Below are 12,542 nucleotides of genomic sequence, written 5' to 3'. Positions count from 1 at the left end.
AGTCTGGATCCTCTCTCCCAAACTTGAAACATCCAGTATCTACCAGTCGTTGTCTGTTTTCAAACCATATCAAATACATGGTTTTGGTGATGTTCATGTTCATTAAGCTGATGGGCATACACCTAATACTCTGTTTTCATCATTTCACAGGTAAAACAAAGCAGAGGGGAATGTGTCCTCTGTATGTTCCTATCTTCTTGCTGCTTTATGAATTGGTGGCTGATTTTCATGATAGTGGTAAAATGAAAAAAAGTCACATTTAAGCTTCTGAGTGATGCTCGAAGTGGGTGAATGATGGAGATAAAGTTTTTTAAAGGTCATTTAAAATGCTACTCAAAGACTCAGTTGTGTTTCTACTGAAGTGATGAAAGGTTAAGCAACATCACATTTCAAAGATGAAAAGAGCATCGGAACTTGTGATCACCATTAAAGGTGACCAGGAATCACCAGGATATTACAGTATAAAATTCCATCATCGATTCATCAAAGAATAGACAGCAAGCTGCTGGACGTGCAATATCTGAAGCAGTGACAGATCAAATCTAGATGTTTTCTGGTGCCAGTGGTAACTACAATCAAATTTGGTTTGATTTTGGACTTCCAAAGCTCCATGTTACAGATTTCACTTGTCTGTCTGGACTGATTTGAAGCATTAGTGTCAGGAGCATAAACAGAAATGATCACTCTTAGAAAACAGTCTGAGATTGCAAGATTATCCATGAGAATATCAAAGTGGCTCTTTTCTTGATGCGAATCACCAATGCTCTCTTAAGGGATAGAAAGATATTTTCTATCACTCTCTTGTTATAGAATCCCTTAAAAAGATTGGTGGGGGGGACAGGGAAAATGTTAGTAAAGAGAAGAAAGGGATTAAAACTTGAAGTATATTAAGGATTTTTTTGTCATTATCATGGAAGTCCAAATGCATGCAAATAGGTTCAGTTTATTGCACAAAAATCCTCAAAGTGATGACAATCTTCAAAGGTGTTTACTCTGTCTCAAATGAGAACTTTAAATTCATATGACTGGATTGGATTTAGTTTCTCACTTCTATGTGGCAGCATAAATGTACAAGCATCAATTTTATACTTGGCAGTGCAATCACTACTGTGTGGGGTTTATGTGGCCCTTCTTTCATAGAGCTATGAATAACTTGGCAATGATATAATGTATTTCAAAGCATTATCATGTGTCTGTGCTGCTGGTCTGAATCATAGGTGGGCCAAATACTGGCCCTGCTGACTGCGACAGCAAACCAGTTGTCTCCTTGTGTCTTTTATTTCAAACCATGAACATGGAGGGAACTTAGAATTGTACAGAGACAATGGTCAGGACTAGCATACCAACTCCCTGTCCAGATATGCTCTGGAGACCAAAGCTAGGAATATTTGATATTTTGGGCGGGAGGTCTCTACTGCATGGTTAGCTCAACAGCCTTCTTGAATTCTCTTCTAGGAAGCACTGACAATAGTGACCCAAGGATCTATAGAAACTGGAATCTCTCAACTAACCTCTCAAATACTCTGTTACTCGGTTTTTAAAAAGTCTCCAATTTAAACAGTTCAAAACCACAATCTGTATGTTCTTGCTGGCAAATTATACTTCTCTGCTAAAGTTTCAGTGTCGTCCAGAATCTTAACAGCAGCAATAAAGGGTGGGCAAATTAAGGAAGGAAGGTCTGCTTTGTTTCCTGTTAGTCAAAGGCCTGCAGGGAACCAGCCATAGGATATGAAGGAAATAGTATGAGAGCAAGCTAGAAAAACTCTATGGAGAATTTAACTGTAACTAGAAAGTGGTATTTTTCTTAACTATCTGCATGGTTCTTCTCTCTAGCCAGAAAAAAACCTCATTTACACTCCCCTCTTTCAGCTGCTTGAATGGGAGATAGGTTGAGCCAAATCTTATGTGATGCTCCCATCAGCCTGCAGCACTCGAGCTGTGCAGATCTGTGAGCCTTTGTCTTGGCTTTTCTTAACTAAGCTTTGGATGACAAATGCCCTTTTAGGCATGTGTTCTAGAGCTACCTTCCACTGTGACTCAATCTGAGGATGTGCTAAATATTACACAGGCAGCTGAACGTAACAGGACCTTGTCTGGACTGATCAAATCATGTTGGTTATACTGCTGTTCTCTTTCTGTGGGTTAGTTGGAGATGTTTGTTTATAATACAGGTTGTATATCTTGATACAGTGTTTCAATTGTCTTTATACATGTTATTTTAAAGTATTAATAAAAGTGAGTGTTCCTTTTTACAGTAGCTTGTAGTACCTGTTGAAAATTATTTTTTCTGTTGGCAACACTGAACCCACTGCTGGCTTCTGAACAGAACACCATGCTCTTCAACATACTTAATTAAGAATTGAGGAGGATAGAATATTGAAGTCAAAATGAAACTCACATGAATGAAATGTGAACCAGAGCAAACTAGAGAAATTTCATTTAACAGAATTTATGGCAATGAATACATCTAAGAGCCAAGTATTTTCTTATATTCAGATAGATTACAAAAACATTAGCCTAACTCAAAAAACAGAACAAATATTTAATATATAACCTATTCCATGCTACAAAACAAAAGACATAGTGATAACTAAAAGGGATGATTTTTTCCCCAGAGTTTACTAATTGATCGATCTGCATTTGAGGGAGGTGTCAGTTCCCTAAATGTATCTTTACATGTGAGAATATTGTGCCCCAAGTGACTTCATCCCTGACTTGCAAGACAGGGATTGTATGGAACAAAGCACTTGTCAGGGTTTTAAGGCCCCAAACTGTTTCTAATGGGACCTAACTTGGAGAAAAGCTACTCAGTTCAATGACAGTGCTTCACCTCTTGCAGAAGTAGCTGAAAATTGCATTTGGAGCACAGAATTATGGGGACTGGGAGCTAATTTCTAGTGCAGTGGGAGTTAAAAAATGCCATTTGAATGCAACACACTGAGAGTATCAGGAAAAAAGATTTTGATATGCAAGTTTCTTTGTCATTATTTCAAGAGGGATGTGAGCCATCACCCCCTTGTTCCCTCATACTGGCTGTCAGGAGATTCATGACACCGTCTGTCTGGATCTGAAAGCCTGAGATGGGAGCAGATGGTAGAGACACAGACTGCACAGGACAGACATAATGCACAGAGAGTTCAGGGGAAATGTTTTCATTTCTGCTTTATCTGAGATGCTCTCGATGCATCAACTTGGCTTAACAACTGCAGAGTTATGAAAATTAGAATTCAGGTCTGATTTAAGTACTTCTTCCTGAGAAGGATTACCTACACACTGGCCATCTCAACCACCTGGAGCTATTTGCAGGTACTTTTCCTGGAAAGCATATTTCAGTTATTGTCTGTTATTTCAGTTTGAAACTGAAAAAGAACAACTCCAACACATGACTGCTGAACTTTTTCATGGAAAAGGTCAGTCTTTATTGTATTGCTTTCACATCTGTACATAGGAACATGAGCTTAAACAATCTGCAAAGTATCTTGTGTTAGATAACGAATCCATCTGACATATAAAATTCACTCTCTGATCTATTTCAAAACTCACAATTTAAATAAAATATCTTACTAGCACAGTTCTTGCCGTAATGCTGCCCTGAACAGAACCTCCCTGCAGTCACTCCTGCTGCTTGCCCCCTGAGAAAGCACTGTCTTTGAACTACTGGCTGGTAGAGTTTCAATGTGTGATTGTAACACTTGCTTAAGCAGTATGTAGAGCATGTCCATTCGGGTAACATGGTATTTATTCAGAAGTTTATCAACTCTGAGTAACATCTTGATTTTCTGTTATAATAGAACATAGCTTATATTATTTGCTCATACGGTCCATCCCAGAATTACCTATGGAAGCCCAGTACGGTGCATGAATCACTGCAGTTACTGCACACTCAAGAGGCAATGACCATGGAGAAAAGTCACAACTGACAAGGTCTGATAACAACTCTTCTTGTTGTCCCCTTGACTTTCTTTTCATCTCCACATTTCAGAGTATAATTTCTTTCCAGGACTTGATCCATGCACCTGGTCATAATCCATTTCAGGTGTTTAATGAATCTGTTTAAAAGAAAACACATAAATGCAGAGTAACCCTCTATACTGAAAAATGAACAGAGAAGTCAGTGTGTAGGTTAGATACAGCACCATGCTGTTGACTTCTTAAAAAAACAAACCCCCCCCCAAAAAAACCCACCACAACAAAAACTGTAAATATGGATAATAATTCTGTGAGAATCACATTTCAGAGAAATCAAAGTAACAGTTCATGTTCATGAGAGGGCATGCCAGTCCTTAGTGTAATTTTAACAGAGACATGAAGATGCTAGTGTGAGGGGTATGAGAAGAAGCTGTCAAACACAGGCCATCAAATCAATTATAAGGGCTGCTCTTAAGAGAGTACAACCAGCTGTGACATACAGTGGGACAGCCTATTTCAGGCTAGGTTTGATATATCAGACCTACCTATCAAAACTGATTTTTGAACTGGCTACATTTTCTCAGCCAGATATTGTTCATTAGGACTGTTATTATTTGTATAATTGTGTTAGTTAAATGTTGTCTACCTTTGAGACACTGTCTGATTTTGGTCACGTTCTCTTCTTTAGAGTCACTTTGTTCAAAGCATTTTGGAGCCACTGGTAAGTAGTTACGGAGTTAAATAACATGTAAATTCTTGGTCTTACTGACAAGAATCAATGCCTGTTATAATTGCTTTACCCCAGTTTACCTAATTTACCTTGACTGGATCGAAGTATCCGATGGCTATTAAGAGGTGATTTTTTTAGTATCGTCAGAGGTAAACACAAGGCCTGAGAAGCCTTCTATAAGTAGAACTAGAGCTGCAGATTATGAAAGTGCTGGCCACTAGTTACTATATCCATTTGAATCACAGAATGATAGGATGGTTTGGGTTGGAAGGGACCTTAAAGCTTATCCAGTTCCAACCCCTGCCACAGGCAGGGGCACCTTCCACTAGAGCAGGTTGCTCCAAGCCCTGTCCAGCCTGGCCTTGAACACTGCCAGGGATGGGGCAGCCACAGCTTCTCTGAGCAACCTGTGCCAGCGCCTCACCACCCTCACAGGGAAGAACTTCTTCCTATTCTAAATTTATCCTCCTCTATCCCTGGATTGGTATTGTGATCTTACATGAATAATAACATAGAATGGTGTGGCTCTGAGAGGGGATGGTTGTCTGGGGATGAATCTGTGCTGAAGAAGAGTTGAGGTACAGAAGACCAAGAGCAGGTCCTTAGGCTGCCTGCAGCTCAGGAGATCATCTGCACTGTATGTCTTTGAAGGACAGCTCTTCCCTCCTTCCACTTTGTAGGTATTACAGGCCTCCTGCACAGCGTGGAAAGGCAGGGGACCCTGCATGGGAAGGGAGCTAATCTGGTTTTATAATGGAAGGGAGTTTGGGGTACAGCAGTAACAGACCTGCTAACAGATCTGCTCCAAAGCATGGAGCTCTGTGAAAAGGCTCTCGGTGGGCTGATGGCACAACACAGCCTCCCTCCTGTTCTTCCCCTGCTGTGCCTGCAGCAGAGGCTCCAAAGATCGTACACCAGGGTGTCTGGCACAAGGGGCCCTGAGGCAGGAGAGCTGCCACTATTTTGGGTGCAGAGGGAATAACAGAATCTACAAGGAGTCTGAATGAAGAATGAAATGCGATGGTCATATGTTCTACATGAGCACGGACAGACTGAGGAATGCGGCATCACGAACAAGAGCGTTACAGGCAGCCAAAAGTGAACAGGTTGACACAGTGCTAGGGGAAAGCAGACTGAAAGAGTGACTCCTATGGATTGAAAGCAGACTGAAAGATTGGAAGCAGAGAATAAGGCTTGGTAGGGAAGAAGTCAGTAGCAGCTGTACCAGGGACCAGCTTTTATTCAACATCACCATTAGTGACCCAGAGGAGTGAGTGAATGGAGAAATCTTCCTTCAAGACTGCAGAAAATAGGCTCTTTCAGGTATTCAGATGCTGTACTGACAGCAAGGAACTCCGGAAAGATTTCATAAAATGGAGTGGGCAAAAGGCGGCAGGTTTAGGAAACATTTGCAAAAGGGCTGGGCAGCAATGTGCCCTCTAACATCCCCCATTCCACCACTGTGGATTCTGAGAAGTACAAATAGAACAGGCTGCAGATTTTGGTCAGGATCATGCGCTCTCCTGGAGAGCATCCCCTGCTGCTGTCAGAGGCAGAACACAGCACTGGCTGAGAGTGGTCTGACTCATCCTGACATTCTGTATGTTCTTGTGTGCCACTTACGGTAGATGCTAGGTCAGAAACAAGAAGCACTTTTGTGTTCAGTGAGGTATTTCTGTCAAACGTCTATCAGCTACCGCACTCTGCTAACAGTAATCGTGCTCAAAATCCTGCCTCTCACAATAAGAACAAGAAAAGGGGAAACAGCAGCTGAACAAATTACTCATTTCATGTTCATCAATAGCTTTCAAAGTTGAATTAAAAACTCTGATCTACAGCAGGCAGTTAAGGGAGATTGCTACTATTCTGCATTGTAGATCTAATTTTAGGCTGGCTTAAAAATAGCATAGCAAACTGTACTGGGCCTCCAAATTAAAGTATAGAGCTGTCTAATGGAAGTTTCAAATATTGCTGTAGGGCTGCTAGTCTAAGACTGTAATTTGTAGTGGCAGATATTAAATGGGGTGTGAATGATACAATTGACTAGGATATTCAATCTTGCCTTTCTAGTCAGCGGATTAAAAGTCTGTCCTTTGAGTTTCATGTGAACCTATTTTTTAACAGAATTTAAAAAAACAGTGGAAAATGAAAAGGTAGCAAGTATTTTTAAAATCTCCAAACTATGGTCTTCCAGTAGTCTAAAAGACTGCTGTATTTAATGGTAGGGCTATTATAGCCTAACTCCAGCATCAGAAGAAGAAACTTACTCATGGTATTTTTGTTAATTGTGAAGTTACTGCTCTTCACAACTGAGGCTGGACCAAAGGAAATGCTGTGACTCTGTTTCGCATCCTGACATTGTCTGCTTGCTGTTTCCCAGCTTCCTGCAGGAGTGTTTCAGATCTATTTGGGCTCTACTGTCTGAGCAAGCCTTGGGTCTCTTTTTCTGGCCCTTCAAAGAGTAGATAGCCTGAAGTCCATTCACTGCACTAGAGCTGTACCTGCCACAGATTTCTCAGTGCACCTCATAATTTCCTATTACTGTTATTTTTCATATATGGCTGCTATTAGTCTATACCCTTTTTATCACCTATATTAGACATACGTTTGTGTCCGCAGCATCATTCAAACTATTCAGCTAATTTCTTCCCCCAAGTTTGTAGCCAAAGTACTAAAACTCAGCTGGGAAAAGACAGTTTGACAGTTTTCTTGAAGTGGCTAAGTCTGGAAAGACTTAGCCACTTCTGTGTCCTATTTAATTCTCTGAGACAGTTGTATTCCGTATAAACTAGAACCATTACATGGGGACAAATGCCAAGAGTTGGACTGGCCAAATACACAAACTAAATGTCTCTAAATTGCTCTTTTCTTCTATTTTAGGATTGCCAGTTGCTAGCTGAACTACAGTGTCACTCCTTCAGAGGAAACAAACATGAAAAATTAAATTGGATTCATTTCTTAATTCCTTTGACAGCTTAAAACTGGCAACTGGCTATTGCCTCCTATTGAAGCAAGTTGATTATGGTAAGCTTCATTTTTTGTAGGGAAGAATCATAGATTATTATTTTTTAATTATTATTCTTTAAAATCACTTGTGGCTGGGACTTCTAACATATGAAATACTCAGGCCTGAACTATTTCTATCCTAAATGGAATGTGTCTCTATTCTATGCCTCATTTCAATTCATGTTATTAACAACAGCTTTTGGAAAACTTTTTTAAAAATCTGCCTCCTCTCTTTGCATTACATAAATGAATGCATTTGGTTGAAAATCCCTCAGGACTGCCCATGGCTGTGGTTAATGAGTCTGTATAGACAGTTTATCAGTTAACCATGATTTTGTCTTCTCTCCATCTAAGATGGAATTCCAGTTAAGAAGAGTCGGAGTACAAAAGTCTCTTTAAAACAGAGCTACCAGGTGAGTTTGAGCACTTCTATTAACTTTAAGAAGAATTCAAAACACAGTTCTAAAAACCACAGCTATTGCTCTTAAGCCTGTTGTTACTCTAACAATAAACTAGCTGACTGATTCAAAGTCTTAAAGGGAAGAAGCCAGGAGGTGGATTCTGATGTGTTTATGTGTATCCTGTCACTGCTAGTGGTAACATTCTTCTGATCTGTTCCTTCACATGGCACCTCTGTTTTAGAGAGATGGAACAGAGGCACAAGTGAGTAAAGCTCACAGCAGCCATCAGTAGCAGACACAGGAAGGAGTCCAGCATGCTTACCTCCCTCTTCACTGGGCCTACATTTCTCATTGGCACTATATTGATGAGCTAGTGAGTAAAGCTATGTCTTTGATTCAGGACTTAGGTGCTGGCATTCAGCAAAAGTTCTGAGCCACAAGATTTTGAGTGCTGGATTCTGCTCACTGAAGATGTTCATCATAAATCACACTGATCAAAAGATATAGATAATGCTTGTACTGTAAGATTAAATAAATCCAGTATTTCCTATTCAGTCTTCATTACTGATTACTTTTGCTCATTTTCTTTCTGATTAGAATACTTCGTGATGAGTCACATCTGATTTTAAGAAAGTTCAAGGAGAACAGTTGTATCACCTTGTTCCAGGGGACTTCAAACACAATAAGAAACCTGGCACACTCACACCAAAACAGTAGATGACATGAGCAAGCTCAGTTCTGCTCAGTTTACACAGATGGATCTCTCCATTTGAACAGGACAGGAAGCTTCTTTCATCTGCTTAGTTGTCTACCTTCAGGCTCTGCCACCAATTATGCTCAGAAACCTGGATGTAATTTTGCTCCTATGGAGTTTATTCAAGTGAGGGGTTTGCTGCAAGAGAGAACAGAGCTTTTCTGATCCACGTGCTCTTTTATTTTTACATCTTGATTAGCTTTTCCACATTTGCTGAATCGCCTCTTGGGATTTCCCCCCTTTGTCTTCCTGTCATGCTGCCACTCACCTCCTGGGTGCAAGGCATCATTGCAAGGAGCACACTGTAAGGTTTCAGCTAAGGCTAATCACAGCTTTTTAGCTGCTCTCAGTAATCACTGGTGAGTCACATGAAGAACACTCCTCTTATATTTAACACAAAGCATATGCCTATGGATTTTTCATCTCTGCTGGTTAGATTCTCATCTGAGACCCATTCTTCCCGCAGCTTCTTGTGAATCCTCAGCACATCTGGGTCCAAGTGAAGAGGTCAGGTGGGCAGCCTGTGTTAACACTGGGAACAATACAGAACTCAGTACGGAACTTAGGGCACTGCAGGGTAGGCACGACAGAGGTTTAAATCTTCTCTTTCAGCGCCTGCCTTCTGCTCCTAAAGCAGAAAACACAACTCCAAATTAGGGCCCTCTTCTGCCTGCCTTCCTAAGGAACTGGTGAGGAGGAATGGCACAGAACAGTGAGGAAACCTGTAACCAGGATATTAACACAAACTCCTTTTGATGGTGACATGCTGAGTCTTTGCCTGGTAGCTATATAATTATGCAGTTTGTGGCCTGGCTGCTGCGTACATAAATATCATTAAATATATAAATAGATGAAGCACAGTAATAGTGCATTTTTTGCTCCCTAATAGTTAATCTAACTTTAGGGATGTGTGGTTTGATTCTCAGTGGCAACCACCACTAACATAACTTCCAAATTAAAGGATCAGTGCTGGAGCTGAGACCTATGCAACGCTCCATTACCTCAAGGTGGATATAGAGCAGGACTCCCGAACTTTGTAAACACCTCTGCTTTTTGATTACTCCATGTGGAGGTGACATGGTTTTATAGTTAGAATGTCAAGAAGTTTGCAGAGCTGCTTATCCCATTAATATGAGGGAAAAAATTAAGAAACCTATTTATACTGAACAGAACTGTGCTCAGGCTCTATGCTCTGTTAAAGTATGTGTTCATGCAGTAGGAAAAATCTGCTGAGGAAAATTATGTCTTTCTCCTTGGGTCTTCCTGAAAACTAGATGCAACTCATCATGACAAATCCTAGTCAGCAAAAAAAAAAAGAATAAAAAAAAAAAAGTTAATGCCCGTATTAGAATGGTGTTGGAGTAATTAGATATGGGATTCTGGGAAAGGGATTTTTGCACTAAAGATTTTGCTTACATTGCATTAATTTTTATTAATTTCTTCCCCGGAATATAGAGCACTTGTTATGCTCCATGTTCTTTTGACCTAATTTTGTTCAGCTGTGTTTGTGCAATTAATGCTATTCCAATACCAAAAATTTCCGCATTTCCCTCTGAACTACTGATCAAAATCAGCTACTGTTGCTTTATATGGAATCTGAATAGAAATACTTAGCAGGTAGTTCTAATCCGTATGAAGGGCAGGAAAGGTTTGTTTATTGGGTTTTGGTATTGGGTTTCTGGTTTGGTTTTTTAATTAGAAGTCTGATTAAAATAGTTTGATAGCTATACGGTATTTGTACAGTATGTTCACCAAGGTTATGTTTACAACCTTGCAACAGAATTTCCTACTTTCCATAATTTCAAATAGAAAATAAACACTGGATCCTGATCCAGTTTTCAAACTTACAGGCAATATTTTGCTAGAAATTCTACTGGCAGATTTGCTAACACATTTTAATTTAAACTGTGAATGTTTTCATGAACATACATTTGGCACAGAAAGCCCTAGCTAGAAATAGTGATTTTCTTCCCAACTGCATTTCAGCGTTTTAAAATGTTAAATCCTTACAACATTTCCAGAGTTTTAGAATCACTCAAAACTACAACAATAAATTGATCAAGCAAACCCTCGTGCGAGGATTACCATGAGAAGAACGGGGAGCTGGGTAGGTTTCTTATTATCCAAGACAGAGGTTTTAAAGGGCACCTGATTAAGATGTCTTTCTGGCTCGAGTACGGGCTCTGAATTTTAATAAACATTAGCCTGGATGTTCAGTTACGTTCCGAGCTGCTTTCAAGACCGGAGTAGCAAAGTTCTTGACCAGCTGTAAAGGTAACACCGAGCGTAACAGCCGCAGTGGCTCACAACTGTGAATATCAGGCCTTAGGGAAAGACATTCCCTCGCCGCGTCGCAGAGGACGCGGAGCGGACCCCCGGGCCCTGCACGGTAGTGCGGCAGCGGGGGGGAGCGCCGAGGGCGGCCCAACCCCTGCCCTCAGAGCGCCAGCCCCGGCCGCCGCCCTCAGAGCTCCAGGCAAGCCCCGGCCTCGGCTCCCGAGCGCGGCCCGCAGAGCTCACCCGCGCTGGCGGCTGCGGCGGTGCGTGTCCCGGCGCAGGGCCCGCTCCCTGCCCTTGTCCCCAGCCCCGATAGCGTGCCGGGCGGACAGAGCGCCCCACTGCCGGGACGAGCCCGAGTAAACGACTTACTTTCCTGGCAAGCCCTCGGCGTGTCCGCGGCCCTGCCCGGCGGCAACGGGTCCCGGCCCCCCGCCCCTGCCCCGGAGGTGAGTGGAGGCGGAATTGTAAGGGAAGATGCGGCGCAGAAGGAGCCGAGCCGCAGCGAGGGTATCCTGGGGCCACGGCGGCCCCCTAGCTGCGCCCATGCCGGGACACCCAGCCCCAGCCCCGGCCCGGGCGGCGTAACCCCGCAGTCAGTCGCTTCGGAGCGCCCCGGAGCGTCACTCCAAGTATCCATCAAAGACATCCAGCTCGCTGTCCGTCTCGTAGAGCACGGAGCCAGGGTCGGAGAGCACCCCCAGATCCACCAGAGCCTGGTCCATATCCTCGGGCAGGAACACGATGCCTACATTGAGAACGATGTACTCCATCAGGAAGGCATAGTACAGGATCAGCACATTGACAAAGAACAAGCCCACGTAAAACATATAGGGCAGCACCAGTAGCGCATGGAAGGCCCAGGACTCCAGCGAATCCAGACGTGCCGAGACCGCGGCGGGCATGCAGCCGTGAGGGGCTCCGGCGCGGGCACCGACCTGCCCGGCCGGCCCGGGGGAGGAGCGGGGCGCGCAGGACCGCACTCCGCAGCCCCGGTGACGGAGAAGGGCAAAACCCCAAGGCCGGAGCTGGATCCGGAGCGGGGAAAGAGGCGAGCCCCGCGGAGGCGGCACAGCCGCAGAGCGGCCGGTCGGTCCCCTGCTTCCCCGGAGGAAGAGAAGCCCCCGCAGGCGCGCGGCCAGCGCGGCTTCAGCGCCGCTGCCGCAGCCCCGCCGCTGGCAGGAGGCTCCGCAGGGGCATCTCCAGCGCGGCTGCTGCAGTCCCGCCGCGGCTCTCCTCCTCCGCCCGCCCGCAAACTTTGCGGCAGGGGCCCGCAGACGCGCTGCCGCGGGGCATCTGCCGCGCTCAGCGAGCCGCCAGCCCCGGCCTGCGCGGCAGTACTCGCTCCTGCCCGCCCCTCGCCTCGCCTCCCGCCGCCTGACCGCTCACCCGCGCCGCATCCCCCCGCAACGCAGCCGGCCCGCGGCGGGGCTGACGGCCTCGAGGGGACCGCCGCCTCCGCGGG

General features: G+C 43.8%; 1 protein-coding gene across 1 annotated transcript; it reads right to left on the bottom strand.

Moving 5' to 3' along the window:
• Positions 1–3,392: 3,392 nt before the first annotated feature.
• On the bottom strand, positions 3,393–12,301 carry DEXI (Dexi homolog). Its single transcript, XM_030484535.1, has 2 exons — positions 11,450–12,301; positions 3,393–4,049 (listed from the first exon to the last, which is right to left on the bottom strand). Exon 1 carries the CDS (start codon positions 11,980–11,982, stop codon positions 11,701–11,703), a length of 282 nt encoding a protein of 93 aa, XP_030340395.1. The 5' UTR covers positions 11,983–12,301; the 3' UTR covers positions 3,393–4,049; positions 11,450–11,700.
• Between the last annotated feature and the right edge of the window lie 241 nt (positions 12,302–12,542).

Source organism: Strigops habroptila, chromosome 4 (assembly GCF_004027225.2).
Source record: "Strigops habroptila isolate Jane chromosome 4, bStrHab1.2.pri, whole genome shotgun sequence".
Lineage (NCBI taxonomy): Eukaryota > Metazoa > Chordata > Aves > Psittaciformes > Psittacidae > Strigops > Strigops habroptila.
This window is presented reverse-complemented; position numbering and strand designations above follow the sequence as displayed.